At 40.8% G+C, this 23,695-nt stretch overlaps 1 protein-coding gene across 1 annotated transcript in view; it reads left to right on the top strand.

The window, feature by feature from the left end:
• The window catches only part of PKNOX1 (PBX/knotted 1 homeobox 1), an 86,637-nt gene that overhangs the window by 57,008 nt on the left and 5,934 nt on the right, over nucleotides 1-23,695 (top strand). Inside the window, exons 5-9 of the mRNA XM_007947267.2 lie at nucleotides 4,414-4,513; nucleotides 5,795-5,892; nucleotides 9,026-9,154; nucleotides 15,127-15,203; nucleotides 20,577-20,749. Coding sequence (XP_007945458.1) covers nucleotides 4,414-4,513; nucleotides 5,795-5,892; nucleotides 9,026-9,154; nucleotides 15,127-15,203; nucleotides 20,577-20,749 — 577 coding nt within the window. The remainder of the gene's footprint in view (nucleotides 1-4,413; nucleotides 4,514-5,794; nucleotides 5,893-9,025; nucleotides 9,155-15,126; nucleotides 15,204-20,576; nucleotides 20,750-23,695) is intronic.

Raw genomic sequence — 23,695 nt, 5'->3', positions numbered from 1 at the left:
TCCAATGCCTCAACACCAAAGGAATTAACAATCCAATTGAAAAATGGGCAGAAGACATGAGTAGACACTTCACCAAGGAGGATATTCAGGTGGTCAGCTAATACATGAAAAGATGCTCACAATCATTGGCCATCAGAGAGATGTAAATCATAACAACAATGAGATATACTGTCTCACTCCAGCACTGATGGCAAGGATCAGTGAGACAGAAAATAACAACTGCTGGTGAGGATGGGGAAAGATTGGGATTCTCATACACTGCTTGTGTGACTGTGAAGTGACACAACCACTGTGGAAAGTAATATGGTGATTCCTTAGAAAGTTGGAATTGAAGATACCATTTGACCCAGCAATCCCATTACTAGGTATATATCCCAGAGAGGTGAGAGCCACGGTAGGAACAGATATATGCACGCTCAGGTTCATCACAGCAGTATTTACAATAGCAAAAAGATGGAAACAACCTACATGCCCATCAGCGGAAGAGTGGATGACCAAACTGTGGTACGTACACATACTGGAATGCTACACAGCACTAAAGAATAATGTAGAGTCTGCAAAACACTGCATAATATGGATGAACTTGGAAGACATGCTGAGTGAAATAAGTCAATCGTAGGACAAATATAGTATTAGTTCATTGTTATGGGGGGTCACGGAAAGGTTTATATATGGAGGGAAACTTTCTTTGTTGGTTGCCAGGGGTGGGAGGGGAGGGGAGGGAACACTGCAAAAAAAAAAATGCATTGATAAAAACCACCATGCAAGACAAGGAAGGACATTGTATAGTGATTAAAGTAACAATTGAACAAGAAGATATAACCATAATAAATATCTATATACCCAATGAAAGAGCCCCAAAATATATAAATCAGACTTTAAAAGAGTTGAAAAGGCAGATAGATGACTCCACAGTCATAGTAGGAGACTTTAATACACCACTTTGAATGAAAGATAGAACAACTGGAAAGAAACTCAACAAAGATGCAGAAGAGCTAAACAATGCAATCCACCAACTTGACCTTATAGACATCTACAGAGCATTTCACCCAACAACAGCACAATATACATTATTTTCCAGTGTACATGGAACATTTTCCATGATAGACCATATGTTAGTCCATAAAGCAAGCCTTCATAAATTTAAAAACATTGAAATACTGCAAAGCATCTTCTCAGATCACAAAGCTTTCAAACTAGAAATCAACAATAGTAAGATCAACAGAAAAAGAGTAAACACATGGAAACTGAAAAACACTCTCCTTAAGAAAGACTGGGTAAGAGAAGAAATCAAAATTGAAATTCAAAAATTCCTTGAATCAAATGAGAATGAAAACACAACATACCAAAATCTTTGGGACATAGCAAAAACAATGATCAGAGGCCAATTTGTAGCAATAAATGCACACATCAAAAAAGAAGAGCGAGCCAAAATCAACACTTTAAACCAACACCTCCAACAATTAGAAAAAGCATAGCAAGAAAAGCCTACAGTCACTAGAAGAAAGGAAATAATCAAGATTCAAGCAGAAATCAGTGAAACAGAAAATAGAAAGGCAATAGAAAAAATCAAGAAGACCAGAAGTTGGTTTTTTGAAAAGATTAATACAATTGACAAACCACTGGTAAATTTAACAAAGGGAAAGAGGGAGAGAATACACATAACACAAATAACAAATGGAACGGGTGACATCACAACAGAACCAACTGAAATAAAAAGGATAATACCAGGATACTGGGAAGAACTATACTCCAACAAATTTGGAAATGTGGAAGAAATGGACAGATTTCTAGAAACACATCACTAACCTAAACTAACACAGACTGATGTGGAAAAGTTGAACAGATCCATAACAAAAGAAGAAATTGAATAGGTCATCAAAAAATTACCAACAAAAAAAAAGTCCTGCCTCAGACCATTTCACCAGAGAATTCTACCAAACATCCAGAGAAGAACTGACACCAATCCTACTCAAACTATTCCAAAACATAGAAAATGATGGAATCCTCCCTAACTCATTTTATGAAGCAAGCATAACCTTGATACCAAAACCAGGCAAAGATATCACTCAAAAGGAGAACTACAGACCAATATCCCTTATGAATATGGATGCAAGAATCTTCAACAAAATCCTAGGCAATAGACTCCAACACCATATCAATAAAATAATTCATTATGACCAAGTGGGGTTCATATCAGGTGTGCAAGCATGGTTCAACATTAGAAAAACTATCAATGTCATCCACCATATAAATAAAACAAAGGAGAAGAACCACATGATCATATCAATTGATGCAGAAAAAGTTGGTATTAGAAATACCATTTGACCCATTCATTCCATTATTAGGTATACATCTTAAAGAAGTGAGAGCCAGGACAGGAACAGATATATGCACAGCCATGTTCATCGCAGCACTATTTACAATAGACAAAAGATGGAAGCAACCTAGGTGTTCATCAGCTGAAGAATGGATAACTAAACTATGGTACATACACACGATAGAATACTATGTAATCCTAAATAATAACGTAGAATCTGCAAAACACCATATAACGTGGATAAACTTGGAGGACATTATGCTGAGTGAAATAAGTCAATCACAGAAGGACAAATACTATATTAGTCCATTATTGTAAAAAGTCCAGGAAAGTTTTATATAGGGAAGGAAATTTTCTTTGTTGGTTACCATGGATGGGAGGGTAGGGTAGGAACACTGTTAGATAGGTAGAGCTAAGTATTGATTTGGGTGAAGAGAAGGGCAATGTACTAAATGTGAGTGATCAACACGGCATTGAGGAAGAGGAAGACAGAGAGAAGTGCATGGGAGGTACAGACAACAAAGATGAAGCCTTTTGTACATACAGTACAGCATTGTTGTGTTGTTGTTGTTACGTGCTATCGAGTCAGCCCCGTCTCATAGTGACCCCTCCTTGAGTTGCTGAGGCAGTATCACTGTGGAAGTAGATTGCCCAGCATTCCTTCTGAGGAGTGGCTGGTGGGTTTGAACCACCAGCCTTCTGGTTAGCAGTCAAGTGCCTTGGGCACTATGCTACTAAAGCTCCATTGTTAGTGAAGGCAAACATGGGTATATGGGTGGATAGATGAGTGGACAGGCTGAACTATTAGATATGTCTATGCAGGGGGGAGTGTGCCCAAGATCATGTATAGGGTTGGCAGACAATGTTTTTACAAGTGTATTGGTATGTTCTATAAGAATTCCCAGGTTTATAGTAGAGCTGACAAGGTTGTAGTCACTTCTTGGCCACAGCCAGCTACCTAGAGGGAGCGAGTAGTTGGACCTGTGGGCTCGGGACCATAGTCGCAGGGGACATCAAGCTCAATTGGCATGACATACTACACAAAAACATTGTTCCACATCCTACTTTGGCAAGTAGCGACTGGAGTCTTAAAAGCTTGCAAGCAGCCTTCTAGATGCAACAATGGGTCTCTCCTCATCCAGAGCAAAGAAGAATGAAGAAAACCAAAGACACGTGAAAACAATTAGTCCATGTGACTTGTACACCATGCGGTAATCAGCCTATATGACTATGAGGCCAGAAGAACTGGATGGTGCCCGGCTACCACTGTCAATCACTTGGAGGAGGATCTATATAGGAGATCCTGGATAGAGTGGGAGAACAATGTGAAACAAAACTCAAAATCATTTGGGGAATAAAAAAATGGGGACCAGGTTTGCTGGTCTGATAGAGCCTAATGGAACCACTGAGACTATTGCCCCTAGCTGCCCTTCAAGTCTAGAATTGAACCCACTGCTGTGGCTTCCAGCCAAACAAAAGAGAGGCATATGAGGTGAACATTTACATCAGGGAGATACACTCCTTGGAGAGAACAGTCATGGGAGAATAGAAGGGTTGTGTGTGCACAGAGAGCTCAAGTGGCAGGAGTGCATGGAGGGAACAACGCAGGGAAGAGGTAACTATGGAGAGGAAATAGAGGGGAGCTGTTGCATTGTGGGAAATTGTAGTTCATGTCATGAGACAAAGTGTATGTGAGCTGCTGTATGGAAAGTGAATTTGCTCTGTAAACTTACACCCAAGTCATGATTTAAAAAAAAAAAAAAAAGTGGCTGATCAAATTAGGCAATTTTGGTCAGATGGTAGCCTCTTCATAGTCACATCTCACAGGTGATAAGGGGTTTTTAACATAATGATAAGATGAAAGATAATCTTTTGGAATCCACTTAGCAAACTAACCTTTCAGTATTGACCATTACATTTAATATGCAGTAAAGTTTGCATCTCTCAGTTTTTATGTATGTAATGTATGCTTTATTATAGGCTATCATTTCTTTTCTTTATTAATGACATCATTATGCCACTTACTTTGAAGTTTTAAGCCTGGGATTTCTTTGGTATAATAATGACTTACACCTGTGTGCTATGCCTTGCAGCAGATCCCGAGCGCCATCACAGGCACACTCAGCCCCCAGGGCATCGTGGTGCCCGCATCTGCCCTGCAGCAGGGAAATGTAACCATGGCAACAGTGGCAGGTATGTGCAGTGAAAAAATGGACAACTTTTCCTTGAGGTTTTGCAGCAAAAGTCCTTTATTTTAGAACTAAGAAATGCATAAACACAATTTTTAATAGATCCCTTGATCATCAGTTCCTAATGTATCAGTACCGAAATCCCAAACTCTTTGAGAGCCTGTTTGTTATTAATTTTCAGTGACAGATATTTTATGCCATTTGTTTTTCTTACCAAAGAAATATTGGGGGGGGTAGGGGTGGATTTCATGTGAGAGTTGAAAATATATAACAAAAACTAATTGTAATTTTCAAAGAACATATTTTAATTGTGCTGGTAACAGCACCTAGAAAATCTTAAGTTGTTAATTGATGACAATCACATAAAACTTCAGTCTTAGTGTTAAAATTGTTGTTAATAATGAGAGATGTTCTGTGGGATTCTGGCAATCCTTTTGGCTTGGGATATTTGTGTCAGGCCTTTATCTCCTGAGCCACCTGTCCTCTTGGGTGGGGCTAACCTGCCCAGCCTCAGATGCATACTGGCATCTCTCTGCCAAAATGTTCAAGAAAGGGAAACGCTATGAAGAAAGGAAAGGAGGAGGGGGAGTAGTGGGTGGCAAAGCTGGAGACAGGTATGCCTGGCTGTGAGGAGTCTGCCTGGGGTAGATTAGATATCAAACAAGAAAGTATGGGCCGTTGAGGGTTTGACCACAGGCATTGGACAAAATGCTTTTATTATAGTTATCTTTTTTGATCAATTGGGCTTTCTTCTTCCTGTGGAGTTTCCTTTTGTGCTATTATATTTGTCTTTTTCTTTCTTAAAGTAAATTTCTATCCCCTCTTTGCATCCCTTATTTCATTTTTATGGGAGTTTTGTGTCTGCAGTGTTCTAGATACACCAGGCAACTCTGGAATCTGTCCCCTTCCTGTAATTGTTAGTGTTAACAAGTGATATATGCTCATTGTAGGAAAAAGCAGAAAACAGACAAGCAAAAGGAAGGAAATTCCAAAGCCCCATGTAAATCTATAACTCCTTGTGTTGCATGTTATGTAAATTACTCTGTGAAGCATTGTATGTGGTGCCATGCCTGTCATAGGCACTCAAGTACTGCTTGTTGAATGTGTTTGTTTCAGTAATTTATGGTGACAAGTAGCAAAGAGTATTGTCAGTCATGTGAAATGATAAGAAAGTTCATCAAACTAGAGACTTTATTTCTTCCATAACTATATTGAGAACATTAATTTTAAATAGTGAAGACTATAGCTTAAAAGTAATTTGGTTTATCTCTGCTTTCTTTTTGAGGTGGCACAGTTTACCAACCTGTCACAGTGGTCACTCCACAAGGTCAAGTAGTGACACAGGCGCTGTCGCCTGGGACAGTTAGGATCCAGAATTCACAGGTGTGTGCCCAGTCTTTATGGGAGGGTTTCTGGGGACATGTGTGTGCACCTAAGGATGTGAGCATGCATAGGTGTGGGGAGGTGTGGTGCAGGTAAAACCAGGTTTCAGCTGTGTCTTCATGATGCTCATGAATCTCAAACTGGCTGCCATGTAGCAGTTTTCCATTGATCTAGATGTTAATGTTTTGTGTCTTTTCTCATTTTTATTCCATATCTCCTTCATTGTAGAAAATTTGCAGAGCTGAGAAAAGTCTTCGAAGCAGGAATAAAATCACCACTACCCAGCAGCAATCTCTCTTGTGAAACATCAGTGTCTGAGTTGGGTGGTGATTTTAGGTTGAGGATCCATCAGGAGATTGAAGGTTATATAAATGGGCTCTTTACAGGGCCCACCTCGAAGCTCACAGAAAACTACCTTGGCCAGTTGTCCAACTGTGCCAGGCTCCACCCAGACCTCCAGGATGAGAATGTGGGTGGGTGCAGGCCTATGTGCTTTATATAGCTTTCCAAAGCCAATCTGATGTGCCCTTCCTGAGCCAGAGCTGGCTAAAGGCTAGTCCTAGTCCTAGGTATGTTCCAGAACACTTAAAACACCAAGCGACACACCTGAAGGAGCATTTCAAGTAGTGACTTTCAGCCTTTCGTTTTCATGTTTCCAGATGTATAGCTCTGCTCCAGGGGACCTGTGGCCCACGATCTCTACCTTCCACCCCATGGCTAGTGTCAGGCATCAAAAAGATAGGGGCACCCATGGAAAGGGTCTCTTACAACAAAGGGGCATCCCCACCAGCAGAAGGGATAGAGTTGGAAAAACCTGGATAATACCTGAGGCCTTAGGGTTGTCCTACCCTCTCTGAGTGCCACTGTGGTCAAATGAGAAGACTGGATATTTGGTCTTCAAGACCCCTTTGTTTACATTCTGGTTTATATACATATACATATATACATATTTATATACATATACATATATATATTCATGTATATATATGGTTTATACATATGTATATATAATAAGTATGTGTATACATACATACTTGTGTGTGTATGTATGTGTACTTGTATACTTTGAGATTCATATCAGAAAGAGAATGTTTACGTTACCCATTCTTAATTTAAGAATATTTTTTCATTCTTTACATTTATTCTTTGTCTTTGACCCTCATAGATGTTTTCTGAATCCTTACTGGGAGCTCTGGTGGCGTAGTGCCTTACTGCATGCAAGCTCTGGAATGTTGATATTTTACTGAATAAGATAACAGATAACAGGATTTTATATGCTCTGGCCAGCAGGCTAACTGATGATCACCTTACCTTACCACGGGTTTAGTAGGACAAAGTCTACTAGAGTCAAAGGAGCTGGGGCAGGGCCAGGGCCTGCTGATGGGGTGAGGGACCTCATAGATCATCTGAGTACTCAAGGGCTGGGATGTGAAGTGATTTCCTCCTCCTCATCTTCCTCCTCTTTGTTCTTCTCCATCTTCCTTTATTCCCCTCCTCCTCTTCCCCTTTTTAAGTTTAGGTTCTTGATATGTTTTAGATAATGAGAGATTTCTACGTTTTTATATCAGAAACTGTCATGGTTGGTTTTATCAAGGAAATTGGTTGTTGTCCATTATGGATCATACTGTCACTTTTTCTTTAACTTAGAGCACTATGTTACAGGTGACTTATCATCATCATTAGTGGTGGTGGGAGCAGTGGGGTGGAGGTAGCAGTGCAGGTGGCAGTGGAGGAGGTGTAGATGATGGTGGAGGAAGAGGTGATGGTGGAGATGGAAGTGGTAGAGATGGTGAAGGTGTGGGTGGCAATGGTGATAGTGATGATGGAGGTGTGGATAGTGGTAGAGATGCTGGCAGCAGCAGTGGCCTGGGTGGCAGCCATAAATAAACCACTGTAGCCTGGATCCTATACCATTTCTCATCCTGCCATACATGGTGGGTTCCTGCCCAGTATCTGGTCAGGTCACATGGAATCTCATGGGCTGGGGTGCTTCCAGTGAGAGTTCCAGGAGAGGACCATCAACAGCATCCTTATTGACAAGTCTTTCATTCTACTTCTAGTGTAAACCCATTAAAACTTTTTGGGGTGAGATTTCATTGGTTTCCTTTTCCTCCACCCCTCCTTCACCCCTTTCCTGGTAGTCTTATTTATACAACTATTACTTGTATATTTGAGTTTTTTGCAGTGGTTTTGGCCAGTTTACAGTGTTTTTGCCTCCATTTTACTCTTTACAATAATTTTTATCTTTTTATCAATGTTGTAACTCAAAATGGCAAATAGAGCTGAAAGGCTTATAACAAATTGTAACCACTCTGTGCCCCTACCTTTCACACTGTCTCCCACTCCCCTGAGGCAACCACTCTCAAATCTTTTAGCCAGTTCTTCTACTACTTACCTCCATGTTTCTAAGTATAAATGTTGTTGTTAGGTGCCATCAAGTTGGTTTGGACTCATAGTGATCCCATGTGACAGAGTAGAACTACCCCCATAGGGTTTTCTAGGCATAATGTTTATGGAAACAGATTGCTTGGTCTTTTCTTTTTCTGATAGAATTGACAACATATAATCTAGCCTTTTCTTGATTACTTGAGGTAGTCAGTATCTTTAGTGGCTACTGAGGTTGTCAACCTTAGCCCCTCTGTCTTTTATGTGTGTGTGTGTGTGTATGTATGTATGTATGTATGTGTTTCTTTCTTTCTTTCCTCTCTGTCCAACTGGCATGTCCTACTCTGTTTTCTGCCTTCTCTTGCCATGCCCATTTGTTGCTTGGAATCTGTTAGAGCCTAGGAACTCAGAGGTTATCATGTATATCCCTAAAGAAAGCATAATCAGAAGAACACCTGTCAGCTTTGGAGGCCTGATCTGTCTGTGGGGCCTGAGGCCTCCTTGTACTCTCCATCAGCCTTGCCAGATAGGGCATCTATTTGCTGGAGGTACTACTATAAGAGGTTATAACACTAAGGGAGCTTTGTCCTCAAGAAGTTGGCCTGTACAGGGCCCCAGCGTATGTGCCACAGATGTGGTCAGTCATTTATCCCTGAGGTACTTGTCATCGTCTCCAGCTGAAGTCAAAAGCTACTTGGACATGTCATGATGCTCAATTGCTTTCTTGTGTTTTTCAATTGCTTAACAGCTTCAGCTGCAGTTAAACCAGGATCTTAGCATCCTGCATCCAGATGATGGCTCGTCTAAGAATAAGCGGGGCGTCCTGCCAAAGCATGCCACAAACGTGATGCGGTCATGGCTCTTCCAGCATATTGGGGTAAGAGCATATGCAGTGCCTGATAAGAACCTATGAGGTGGCTTGTGCACCATGGGAAAATCTCACGTAGACAGCCCATGGGCCAGAGCTTGGCACTAGCATGTTGTTGCATGTCCATAGTGTGTGGAGCATGGATCAGAAGGAGGATTATCAAAAATAGGGCTTTACTTCAAGAAATTTGAAATATAGCAAAGGAAACTGCTAGTGAACAGGAAATGAACAGCTCTCGTTAAGTGCCTAAATGCATGTGAGAGAAACCCTGGCATAAGGGGGGCAGAGGTGGAGGTAGAGACAGAAAAGATGGATTTGACCAAAGTCTTGAAAATGTTGCTAAGAGAGGAAGCAGAAATGGTATTAAAGATTTGAGATATAGAAGTGAGTACATTGAAGGTCAGCAGATGGTGTAATAACTTGAAATTTATTTTAACGCAGAACGTTATACCAGTTATTGGTTCAGTGGGTACATCTGTGTGCACCTTATTTCCTTATCTGGGCTGGAAACTGCTTATGGAGGAGGAGCCGTGGCTTCCATGCTTATGGAGGAGTCTTCTAAGGCCCAGGAAGGCGGCAGCATCAGCTGTAAACATGCTGACTTGGGTGTGGAGAATTACACCTATCACCAAACAAGCTGTTGGCCATCAGCACTCTGTGGCATTGTCATTTCCAGCCCTGGCCCCAGAATGGCCTTCAGTAGTGACCCCTGGTCTGGTGGCAGAGGCCAGCGTGAGCAGCTTGGCTCTCTGAGAAAGAGCATGTGGTGAAACCCAGATGAGAAAGCTGGCATTGTTTGCTGGTGACAGCCTGTGCCTGCAAGAGGGGAGGTGGGAGACCAAGGGCCCTCTACACCCAGACCCAGAGGCCACTTCCCAGTCAGGGGGCAGACTCTTTACGGCCATTTCCTGCATCCCTGTGGCACTGCTTTCTACCAGGTGCTTCTGTCTCAGCCTCCTGTTCTCCTGGAATGTACAGGGCTATTTACTGCTTTAGCAGGCAGCTCAGCTACATGTTCCAGCTGCCATTTGGCCAGTTTTTTCAAGTCATGCCTGGTTTGCCCCCGACTTGCCTCTCTTCATACCTTCTCTGGACAGCCACATTCACTTCCTGAGTAGTATTCCTGTCTATTCTTCTCTTCCTAGTTTTGTGCTCCCTCAAGCCCAGACCTGCCTGAGGTGAGGCCTGGGGGGTGTCAGCTTCTCACTGTCCCTTCTCCAACCACCTGTCAGGCATCCCATGCCTGTTAAGGTATTAGCCGTTGTCCAGTGTTAGGTAGATCCTTTCCTCCAAGTGGAACTGTGCTGCTTTGCTCAAGGGCTGGGCTCAGAGGGCATAACCATGGACAGGTCTAAATTGGCAGGGTATGTGGCCCAGCAGTCCAGGTAAGAGGAAGTTTCCCCCACACCTTGTCCCTTCCCTGGGTGCTGAACCTCACTCCCAGCTTCTCTCCTCTTCTTTCTCTGTTTTTTTGTTCTTTCCTTACTACCTCATTCTCTCTGAGCTAGTGTGACCATTCTACAAATGTGTCCTAAAGAGACAATTCACTAAGTAATGCTTTGTGTATTATAAGGATGGAAAATGAGTTGGCTGTAAATTCAGGCATCTCAGTTTGATGGAATATTAGACAGCTGTCTAAAATGATAGATGAAGGCTGCCAGCACTAGGACACTTGAGGAAAATGATATTAAGTGAAAAAAGTAGAGCATATATTTTTTTTAAGTATATATGTTTTTTTAAGTATATATGCTTATATATATATATATTTTTTTTTTTTTTTAAGTATATATGCTGTTAGATAGACAGAGATAAATATTGATTTGGGTGAAGAGAAGGGCAACGTACCAAATGTGAATGACCAATATGACAGCAATGAGGATGAGAAAGACATAGAGAGGTACATGGGAGGTACAGACAACAAATATGAACCCTTTTGCATATACAGTACTGAGTTCTCAGTGAAGGTAAACATGAATATATGGATGGATAGATAGGTGGACAGGCTAAACGATTAACTATGTCTATGAAGGAGGGAGTGTATCCAGGATCATATATAGGGTTGGCAGACAATGGTCCTATAAGTTTATGTGAAGGATCAGAATCCCCAGGAGTATAATACAACTGACAAGGGGCTAGCTTATGGTCACTGCTTGGTCACAGCCAGTTACCCACAGCGACTGAGTAGTTGATCCTGAGGGCCTGGGACCATGGTCACAGGGGACATCAAACTCCATTGGCATAACATACTATACAAAACATTGTTCCACCTCCTACTTTCGTGAGTAGCAACTGGGATGTTAAAAGCTAGCAAGCTGCCATCTAGATGTAACGATGGGTCTCTCCTCATCAAGAGCAAAGAAGAAAGCAGAAAACCAAAATTAATGGAAACAATCAGTCCCCACGACTGGTACACCATCCGATCTGCAACCTATACAAATATGAGGCCAGAAGAACTAGATGGTGCCCGGCTACCACTGTCATCCACTTGGAAGGGATGTAGGAGATCCTGGATAGAGAGGGAGAACAATGTGGAACAAAACTCAAAATCATTTGGAGGGGAAAAAAAAAAGGGGGGGGAGGATGGTTGGGACCAGGTTTGCTGGTCCAATAGAGCCTGGTGGAACCACTGAGACTATGGCCCCTAGCTATCCTTCAGGTCTGGAATTGAGACCACACCTGTGGTTTCCAGCCAAGCAAAGTACAGGTATGTGAGTTGAACATTTACCTCAAGTGGACACACGCCCTTGAGAGAACAATCATGGGAGAAGGAAGGGCACCTTATGCACAGGGAGACAGCTTAGGGGGCAGGAGAGTATGGAGGGATGGACACTGGGAAGTGGTACCTTGGGGAGGAAATTGGAGGGGAGCTGTTGCATTGTGGTAAACTGTGGTCAATGACATGAGACAAAGTATATGTGAACTGCTGTATCGAGAGTGAATTTGCTCTGTAAATCTTCACCCAAATCTAAATAAAAAAAAAAAAAGTATATATGTTTATTATAACCAATAAATGTATCTTGATAAAATGATTAGAATGCAACACAAGTAAAATGGTGAGATTAAGAGACTTCTTCCTTCTCCTTTTCCTTTAATGTTTCAGTAATTTCTAAGACAGTAAAAATAAATGGACTGTGCTCATGAGGGTCCATTAAAATATCACATTTTTCTCCATCAAGCATTTTCTATTTCTTCTTGACCTCATTTCTTTGAAATAATATCCCCCCTGTATGTTTATTAACACCCTAATACAGTATTTATCATGCTTTTTGCTTTGTTTTCCCTCGAGTTGTGTGCTTATGTTTCCCCTCTTCTATTTTATGAGCTTTTTAAGGGGTTGTTGTTGTTCTATGCTGTCAAGTTGGCCCCCACTCACAGCGACCCCTCCTTGTGTTGCCGAGGCAGTATCACTATGGAAGTAGATTGCCCAACCTTCCTTCCAAGGAGTGGCTGGTGGCTGGTGGGTTTGAACCACCAGCCTTCCGGTTAGCAGTCAAGTGCCTTAGGCACTATGCTACCAGAGCTCCTTTTAAGGGGTTGGAACAATATTTATATTTCCACAGCCTCCAGCATGTGGCCACACATTTATTGAATCAAATTCAATTATAAATTGAGGGAAGAGACTACTATTGGGGATACATCCAGTGCTAATCCAGGTTTACCATGGTAACATACAGCGACTTTTCCAGAATGTATTGAGTGTTCACTTAAAGAAAAAAAACAGATAAACTTCCACCACCCTATTTTGTCAGGAGTCCTGGTGGTGCAGTGGTTAAGCACTCAGCTGCCACCAAAAGGTGGTGGTTCAAACCCACCAGCCACTCTGTAGAAGAAAGATGAAGCAGTCTGCTTCCATAAAGATTTACAGTCTTAGAAACTTTATGGGGCAGTTCTACTCTGTCCCATAGGGTTGCTCTGAGTCAGAATTGACTTGAAGGCAATGGGTTTATTTTGTCAGTGTGTTCACTTTCTAGGGTCCAGCTGGTCTAAAACAAGGAACTTTAGTGCATGTGGATATTAGAGGCATTGTTTTACTGTTGTCTACATGTAGGCAACAATAATAAATCTTGTAAATATTATTTATTACCATAGATATTTTCCTTTGGTAATATTTTGAATCATATATAAAAGAGAGAATAACATTCTGACACCCCATTGCAGCCCCAGGTTTGGCCCTTTACTGATAGCCATGCTAACATATCAGAGACTTGTTCCAGAGAGCATAAGTGACTGAAGCACACTCAAGGGTCTCTTTATTCTCATTATACCAATGATAAGAATGCGTCACCCGCCTGTGAGAGGCCCAGCGCAGCTGGCCTCATGCATTTCCCACCTCCACCTATTTAACCAGCTGTGGAGTGAGGGAAAGTTTGCAACTCTGTGCCTCAGTTACCTCATCTGTGAAATAATGCTTGCATCTGCTTCCAGGGATGACTTTGAGGTATCGGTGGATTAGTGTGGAATGCTCAGAGTTGACAGAATTAGCTATGTCTTGCTGCAGTGGAAGTTTTATGGGTAGAAACTCAATTTGTATACTTGAAGTGGAGGCAGTTTGTTAATAAATCATACTTAAATAAAGTTGATACAAAAAGTATAGATGGTTTTGAGAGCTCAGACCAGAGCCTGGTTCAGAGTCAGCCGTTAGAGGTTGTCAGTACAATTACCACTGTTACCACCTATGAGCGTTCAGACATTGTGTGGCTGATCTCATCTCAACCATAACAGTCCCTACAACATTAGCATGTTCTAGGCTGGCTAATAGAATTGCTTCATTCTCCTCTGGGGCATTTCTTAAAAAAAAAAAAAAATGATGGCAGTCTAAAGTTAGGTTTTGGTTAAAAACCCTGTTGATGTTTATCAGGTTTTTACCATCCTTAACTGTTCCTGCAACAGTGCTACGTTCTGGTGTTGCTAATAGGAATACAGTTGACCTTTGAACAACACGGGTTTGAACCACGTGGGTCCACTTATATGCAGATTTTTTTTTTTTTTTCACAACATAGCCAGTCAAGGAAATCATAAAACAGATGGTAGGTTATGGAAAAAAAGATGGGGTGAAGGGTTTTAAGACAGGGACCTTGAAGAAATTCAACAGCTTATAGAAACCACCAGAGAAATTAACAGACAATTTGATAGAGATGAGTGCTTCCAAACCAGTGCCAGATGATGAGGAAGAAGGTATAGAAGCAGTGCCAGAAAACACATTGACATTTGGCAGGCTGGCAGAATGGCTCCAATTACCCAAGACTGCTTTTGATTTCTTTTACAACATGGACCCTTCTATGATAAAGGCATTGAAACTAAAGCATATGGTGGAAGAAGGATTGGTGCCACATAGAAACATTTTTAGAGAAATGAAAAAGCAAAAAAAAGTCAGAAATTGTGATATATTTCCATAAAGTTACACTAAGTATACCTGCCTCTCCTCTCTCTCCTTCCACCTCTCCTGCCTCTGCCACTCTTGAAACAGCATGACCAACCCTCATCTTCTTCCTCTTCCTCTCAGCCTACTCAACATGAAGACAACAAGGATGAAGACGTTTATGATGATCTACTTCCACAAATAATTATCATGCCATATAGTTAATAAACTTATCTGTTGTGTATGTGTGTGTCTTTGTATGAAAATCTAATAACTACAGCAAAAATTGTGGTGAATGTTTATGTTACCAGTAAGGCTTCTAGTCAACAGCAGGCTATTAGTAGTTAAGGTTTGGGGGAGTCAGAAGTTACACGTGGATTTTCAACTACTTGAGGGTTACAGCACTTCATTCTGTTTGGGGCATTTCTGAAAAAAAAGTAGCAATCTGTTTGTAAGACTAAAGTTAGGTTTTGGTTAAAAGCCCTATTGTTGCTTAATGGTTTTTTTTTTTTTTTTTTTTTTTACCAGTGATTACTTACAGGCTTCCATTTTGCCTGGTTAACATGATTCCTTTTTTACAACCTGAAGCTCATAGCCACCCTTCTTTTTCTTTTCTTTTTAGCACCCCTACCCTACAGAGGATGAGAAAAAACAGATTGCTGCTCAGACAAATTTGACACTACTTCAAGTGAACAACTGGTAAGCTGCCCAGCTCTCGGAAATGCTGCCCATTGATAACAGCGAGCACTTGGAAATACTGATACTGATTGTCTTAGTTATCTAGTGCAGCTATAACAGAAATACCACAAAGAAGTGGCTTTAACAAACAGAAATTTATTTTCTCACAGCCTAGGAAGCTGGAAATCCAAATTCAGGGTGCTGGTTCTAAGGGAACCCTCTCTTTTGGCTCTGGGGGCAGGTCTTTGTCTCTTGTCAGCTTCTGTCCCTTGGCTCCTTGGTGATCTTTGTGTGGCCTGATATCTGTCATCCCCCATCTATGCTTTTTTGCTTTCTTGCTTAATCTACTCTTTTATATCTGATTAAGACATACCCTATACAAATACTGTCTCATTAATATGACAAAAGAAAACTCATTCCCCAGTGGGATAATAACCACAGGTATAAGGGTTAGACTTACAACACATATTTTGGGGGGATACAGTTCAATCCATAACACTAATTAACAGTGAAATTTGGTGGAAAATGTATGAGTTCTTTTAACTAACAACATTGTTAACAGAGTGCTGGAATTGGTGCCAAGATGCCTAAGAATAAGTCAACACACACTTACAACTTGCATTTTCCATTATCAGTACCTCACTGTGGATTTTTCAACTACATGCTTCTTGCTAGTTTAGAAGGTGTCTATATCCTTTTTATTGCCCCTGCCCTCGCCATCATGCAAATACATGATGTCTTCATGGATGTGCATCTGGGTGGTGAGCTGGGAACTGACCTTTGCTGGGACCTTTGCTGCCCTCCACTTTTTCAAACTTCTTGTCATTTTTTCTACCTGTTATTGGGGAGGCAGTGCCTCTACCATTTGTGCATGGGGTTTTTGCTCCCAGCAGCATGTGGTAGCCTAACAAAGAAATGCACAGGGGGATAGTCGCTCCATGAGTAAACGCCCTGGTCTACTTCGGTAGCTCCATGTTGCTGTGGATTCTTAGATTATTGCCATTTGTTTTTTTTCCTTAAATAAGAGTTGCTAATTATTATTCACTGGCATTCAGTGTTAGAAACGTATCTACACTTTGTTCTTTAGTCGTTTCTGTCATTTTTATTTACTAATTGTTTACATGTAGGAAGCCTAATAAAGTTAACATACCTAGAAGAAAGGCACACATTCTACCACTTTTGGCATTATTATCTTTTTAATTGAACTATAAAATATAAACTTGTTACCAAAGCCACTGCCATTGAATCAGTTCCAACTCACAGTGACCCCCATTAGGTTTCCAAGGCTGCAAATCTTTACAGAAGTAGATTGTCTCATCTTTCTCCTATGGATTGCAGCTGGAGGGTTTGAACTGCTGACCTTCTGGTTAGCAGCCAAAATGCCTTGCCCACTGCACTACCAGAGCTCATTTTAAACTTGTTACAAGTGGAGTAAATTCTAATATAAATGATAAAACTCTGATTCATGTAATCACAAATGTTGGAGGTATGCTCTGGGATTGCCAAGTTATACATATTTTTGGGAGACACAGTTTAATCCATGGCACTATCTGAATCATTTCTTGTTGAATCTTGAAATATAGAACAGAAATTTAAAGGTTTCAAGTATAGTGTTGCTATGATGTTTGTAATATATTGAGCATGTCCTTGGATATTTTCATGTGGTCTTATGCTGACACCTCATGCTTTGGTTTGTTAGAGTAGTGATTGATTGATCACCTGATTAGGGGTTGCTTATCAGACAGAGAGACATCTCTGATCATTCTGATGTCACCATTCAGCATTGTCCTTAATTTTCCTCATTTATGATTTCCTTGTATTCCCTAATTTGCTCCTTGTTGTGTTAACAGAATTGCCTTATCTAGAAGATTTAGCATCAACTTTTAATTTTAAAGTTTAATACCAATTTAATGATACTAGTTTTTTTAATTACAAAATTCTAAAACCCTTTAATATTTGCTGTTGCTTTTATCTTTTGTGGCTTTCTGTTCTTTTATATTCACAAAGATTACATCTTTGGATGTAACTGAATTCATCATCATTAGCTTACATCTTTGCCTGGTGGCAGTTTTGAATAACAAGAAACATAATTGAAACCATCAGTAGGATTTGTCTTCAAAACTTTCATTGATAAGAGATAGAGTCACTGATTTTTTCATCCAGAAGTTTGTTATCCAGGGCAGACTTGTGCTCCAGAGACAAAACATTTACTCTACGTGAACGATTGTGACATCAGTCTAGTTCATTTATATTGTTATTAGAATGTGTCCTAGTAAAATCTGAGATGTCCTTGAATCTTAGAACTTTAAAGTTGAGCAGCCTTAGCGTTGACTCAGTCCTAGTTCTGGATCTTCCCTTTGTAGAAGAGAAGACACTGAGGATGAAAGAAGTTGTCCCTCAGTGACCAAACAGAATAGAACCTGAGTCTAAAGCAGTACCTTTGTTTCCATTATACCATCAACATGGCTACTCAGTGATCCACTAAGGCCCAGCTTTTAATAATTTATCATGTGGTTAAATAGCAAGAGGTTAGATGGCTTATCATTCTTACTACTGAACATAGAAATAACTTCTAAAACTGGGTTAGTATAGCCCTTTCTTTACTGGGTTACAGGTAATGTATGAATAGGAATAGGTTTTGACATGGTTGGAGCTTTTATGGGATGACTTTTGTTTTTTCCTTCCATTGCAGCTGGAAAAACGGCAAGGAGGCCACATGTTCTGACCTCCTCTAATCCCACAAGAGAAAGACAGGATTACTAGCAGTAACCCAAGGCCTATTACTGCAAGGCCAGACATGCTGCCTCCCTCTAGCCCTTTCTCCAACCGTTCCTCCCAAAGCACCCACCACCTCTCTCTTGGGTTCGATAATTCGCTGCAGTGGCCATACAGAACTCACAGATTATGGAGTTTATTAGGGAAGCACCAGACTACAATTTGAGTTCAGGAAAAATGCTCAGTCTCTCTCCCAGCCCACCGTCCCTCAGCCAACAGTCTCTCACAGTCTCTTTCCTAGCAGTGCTGGTCCCTCGGTGTCTCACTTAGCAATGCGTTTCTCTTGTGTCTCTTTCCCAGCAATGCGTGTCTCTTTCAGGGGTGCGTGTCTCTTTCAGCAGCATGTCTTCCTCAACCAGTAGTCGGAGAGAGTTCTGCCTCTAGGAGGCCTCCTTTTGAGCCCAGCAGGGTGGTCAAACTAGCCAGTCATAGCATCAGAACTCTAAGCACCTGAGAGAGAGTGGGAACCTCCCAGAACATTGTTTTGTGCCACGCCCAACAGAAATACTCCAGGTGGATAGCATTTACAATCAGGAGCTCCTCAGTTGCTCATTCCACCACTGAGTTTACAATGATTTATGGGTAGAAAAGCCATACTAAGTAATTTACTACACCGCAGCAGTTCATTTATATAGCAAGATAGCCCTCTGGTGTGCATTTAACAGACACAGTGAGAAAGCAAACTTTCTTTGGTGCTCCTATAGCTGCAGGGATATTTGAGCCTCCCTTCTTTTCTCTCGCCTTCCATTATTTCCCCACATTCCAAGGCAACAGCTGGGGACACAGGGAGGGATAGAGACTGAAGAAAGTAGTCTTTTCTCTCAACATATTATAAGGTTATTTTCTGCATTTGTATGTATATGGAACTATATCTAGCGTAAGCTGCCAGCTTGTCCATTTCACTGCTCTGTTTGAATATGGTCCCATATTACAGAAGTAAGTTCTCAGGCCTTAAAAACAGCTAAAACCAGTGAGGGATCTTATCCCTACCAAGTGCACAGGTATACCTGCTTTAGCCAGGTGTCTGGAGCAATTGAATTAACTTAGAACTTGGGACTCCAACAAATAGCTTATCATTTGGAATTGTTTCTTTGAGAAGGTGAAATCCTAAACTCAGACCCCCATTTTGGGGTGAGCTCTGCCTGGAGGTAGCCATGAGATGTTGTCCTGGCAGGCTCAGGAGTACCAGGTATGCTTTTCAGATAAATGCCACTTGCCTAAATATTCTCATCAGACATAATGAGGTTACATATGGTTTTGCTATTTTAATGTTTTTGTACTTGAAACTTCTAAGGAATTCATAATATGGAATAAATCAATTGAAGTTAAAAAAAAGTATCATGGAAGAGTTGGTCCTTATTTAAATGAATTATTTTCAAAACAGCATGGCCTTATTTTTCTGGGCATTTAGATTATATGCTTATCATTACACTCACATTCTCAGTATCCTAGAGAATTAGAGTTATCTTTATTATTTTCAATATGTTCTATTAAGAAACTTGTTTATGAAGCTTGCAAGCAGCCATCTAAGATGCAACTAGTGTTCTCTCCTTATCCAGAGCAAAGAAGAGTGAAGAAAATGAAAGACACATGGAAATAATTAGTCCAAATGGAATGTGAGAACCTTAACTTACATGACCCTGAGACCAGAAGAAATTGATGGTGCCCAGCTTCCACTGCCAATCACGCAGAAAGTGATCAAAATTGGAAATCCTGAATCCATAGATTCTTAATCATATGCTACCTTCTGCAATGGTTGAATGCCAACCAGTTCTTCCTGTTAGAGTGACTCTGTGTATTCCTTCCATCTTTTTTTGATACTTCCTGCATCATTCAATATTTTGCCCACAGAATCCTTCAGTAGTACAACTCCAGGCTTGATTTTATTCTTCAGTGGAAAATCTTTCAGTTTTAGAAATACCAAATGTGTTCTTCTCTTTTTGTTTTCTAACTCCAGGTTACATTTCTTTATAAAACTTTGTCTTTTCGACAATACTTTGTTCAGCTCTTTCACTTCATCAGTTCTTCCATTCACTTTAGCTACTCTAAGTTCAGCAGCCAAGTTTCGGAGTCTCTACTGACATTTCTTTTGGTCTTTTCTTTCTTTGCTGTCTTGCTAATGATCTTTTGCTTTCTTTATGATGTTCTTGATGTCATCACAAAACTTTCTGGTCTTTACTCATTAGTATTCAGTATAATATCAAATCTAGTCTTCAGATGGTCTCTAAAGTCAGGTTAAAGATATTCAAGGTCATACTTTGGCTCTTGTGGGCTTGTTTTAATTCTCTTCAGCTTCAGCTTGAACTTGGATATGAGCAATTGATAATCTGTTATGCAGTTGGCCCCTGTCCTTATTCTGACTGATGATATTGAACTGCTCCATGGTATGTTTGCATAGATAGAGTCAATTTGAATCCTGTTTATTCCATCCAGCAAAGTCCACATGTATAAGTTACCATTTGTGTTGTCAAAAAAAAGGGGGGGTATTTGTAATGAATAAATTATTGGTGTCATAAAATTCTTGAAAAAGAAACTTATTTATGGTATGTATTTGTTGATCCTGCAGGAGGCCTTTGAAGAGGCCATTTTAATGTAAGATTTTTCTTTGTTGGTATTCAGGTTCATCAATGCTAGACGAAGGATTCTTCAGCCAATGTTGGATTCCAGCTGTTCAGAAACTCCAAAAACAAAGAAAAAAACTGCTCAGAACAGACCAGTCCAGAGGTTCTGGCCCGACTCCATTGCATCAGGAGTTGCCCAGGCACCACCAAATGAGCTCACCATGTCAGAAGGTATGGATGGGCTAGGACTCATGGGGCCAAAAATTTCAGGGTACTTGTCACATCAAGTAGTGGAAGAGTACATGTCATATCACATAGTGTAAGTACATGCATAAAAAGGGTCATGTCACCTCCCACAGTGAAAGCACACAGGTGAAAGAGGACACATCATGTCATATAGTGAAAGTACATGGTGAAATGTTTTCTGACCCTCCTCACTCCTTCAAGAAATCTAGTTACCCAAATACTAGGTCACTTGAAGTTTTTACACAGTTCACTTCACTGGTCTTTCTTTCATTTTTTTTAGATTCTTTTCTGTGTTTCATCGAGGATAGTTTTTATTGCTGTGCTTTCAGCTTTGCTAATCTTTTCTCCTTCAGTGTTTAATTCTCTCTTAATCCCATCTAGTCTGTTTTTCATCTTAGACATTGTAGTTTTCATCTCTAGAAATTCCATTTGACTCTGTCTTACATCTTTTTTGAGTCTATATAAGTTTCGAATAGATAGGATATGGTTGTAATAACTATTGTAATGTCCTTTGCTGCTAGTTTTACCATCTCTTTTGGTTCTGGGTCGGTTTCAATTGACTGTTATTTTTCCTCTTCCATATGGGTTATGCTTTCCTACCTCTTTCTGTGCCTGGTTAATCTTTGATTCTGTGCCAGACATTGTGGGTTGGCCTGGTTGGGTGCTGGGTAGTTTTGCATTCCTGTAAATCTTCTTGAGCTTTGTTCTGGGATACAGGTAAGTTACTTGGAAACCATTTGATCCTTTTGGGTCTTGCTTTTATGGTTTGTTGGGCCAATCTACAACAGTGTTCACTCCAGGATGGATGCTTCCCCACAGCCAATACAAGACTTCCTGCGTCTTCCCCCTAATGACCTGTGAGTTACAAGTTTTCCCATCTAGTCTAGTCGTGTGGGTACCAGCCACTGTTCTCTCTAATCCTCTAAGATACTTCCCTCCTGTCGCAGGTAGTTTACTTACACACAAGTGTGGATGAGTTCTGATTCTTCCGATACTTGACAAAGACCTTTCTAGGGCAGTGCTGGCCCTAAAGTGAAGATGTGCCTCACTCACAATGATCTATAAATCTCACTCATTTTGTTTCCATTTAATTTCTCTGAGTTGTGCTAACTTTTCTCAAATACTACTTTGGCTTCTTTATTTGTGTTTTGAGATGTAATGGTCTTGTGTCCATATTTAAATAAATTATGTTTTCTATATTTTCTCTTTTAATCCAAGAATTTCTTAGAAAGTCATTATTTTTTTCTGTCTCAGAAAAAGCGCTGCCTCTTGACCAGGGAAAGAAATTCAAATAAGAATAACCAAAAAAAAAAACAAACTTACTGCCGTGGAGTCAGATCCAACTCACAGCAACCCCTCCTTGGGTTTCCAAGGCAGTATCACTACAGAAGTAGATTGCCCAGCCTTCCTTCCGAGGAGTGGCTGGTGGGTTTGAACCGCCAGCCTTCTGGTTAGCAGTCAAATGCCTTAGGCACTACATCGTCAGAGCTCCTTAACCAGTGAAATGTAAATCCTGACTTCAGTTATTACTACCAGTTTCCTGAGTGTGCTTCCAGTGACATTCTCTGCCTAGACATGAGTAGATGAATATCTGTCTCAAAAATTTACCCAAATATTAGCATATAATACTATCTCTTTTCATCACATTAATGTATCTTGAAAATGTTTACCAATTAGCACATATAGCTGCTTAGTATTTGCAAAAAGGGCAAGGAGGCCACATGTTCCGACCTCCTCTAATTCCACAAAGGGAAGACAGGGTTACCAGCAGTAACCCAAGGCCTATTACTGCCAGGCCAGACATGTTGCCTCCCTCCAGTCCTTTCTCCAACCGTTCCTCCCAGAGCACCCACCACCTCTCTCCTGGGTTCGATAATTCACTGCAGTGGCCACACAGAACTCACGGATTACGGGGTTTATTAGGGAAGCACCAGGCTACAACTCAAGTTCAGGAAGAACACTCAGTCTCTCTCCCAGCCCACCGTCCCTCAGCCAACAGTCTCTCACAGTCTCTTTCCCAGCAGTGCTGGTCCCTCGGTGTCTCACTCAGCGATGCATGTCTCTTGCGTCTCTTTCCCAGCAGTGCGTGTCTCTTTCAGGGGCGCGTGTCTCTTTCAGCAGCACGTCTTCCTCCACCAGCAATCAGAGAGAGTTCTGCCTCCAAGAGGCCTCCTTTTGAGCCCGGAAGGGTGGTCAAACTAGCCAATCACAGCATCAGAACTCTAAGCACATGAGAGAGAGTGGGAACCTCCCAGAACATTGTATTGTGCCACGCCCAACAGAAATAACCCAGGTGGGCGACTTTAAAATCAGGATCTCCTCAGTTGCTAATAGCAATTCCCACCTTGGAGTTTACAAAGACTTATGGGTAGAAAAGCCACACTAAGTAATTTACTACACCGCAGTATTCCATTACCAAATGTATTTAATTTGTGTCCTGTTTATGGAGTTTAGTCTTCTGCTGCTATACACTGTCCCCACTTTTTGTAGAACGAGAAGAACATTTTAAAATTTCCAAATAGATGTTTTTTCCTTGAGGAGAAGGGTGATTTAGTTTGTTTTTCTTTTCAACTGTTGTTGTTGTTGTTGATGTTGTTGTTATATGCTGTTGAGTCGGACCCGACTCATAGCAACCCCTCCTTGGGTGTCCGAGGCAGTATCACTATGGAAGTAGATTGCCCAATCTTCCTTCCAAGGAGTGGCTGGTGGGTTTGAACCATCAGCCTTCTGGTTAGCAGTCAAGGGCCTTAGCTGCTATGCTACCAGAGCTCCTTTTCAACTATTACTAATTTCTATTACTAATTTCTAATTTTACTGCATTGTAGCTTATCTGAGTTCCATTTTATAGAATCTGTTAAAGTTCTGTGACTTAATTAACATCTAGACCATTTTTGTGAAGGTTCCATATACTTTTTTTTTTTTTTAATTTTA

Source organism: Orycteropus afer, unplaced genomic scaffold, assembly GCF_000298275.1.
Source record: "Orycteropus afer afer isolate SDZICR_OR568_19922 unplaced genomic scaffold, OryAfe1.0 scaffold00179, whole genome shotgun sequence".
In the NCBI taxonomy this organism is placed as follows: Eukaryota; Metazoa; Chordata; class Mammalia; order Tubulidentata; family Orycteropodidae; genus Orycteropus; species Orycteropus afer.
The sequence above is the reverse complement of the archived record's forward strand: the minus strand, read 5'-3'. Positions and strand labels throughout refer to the sequence as shown.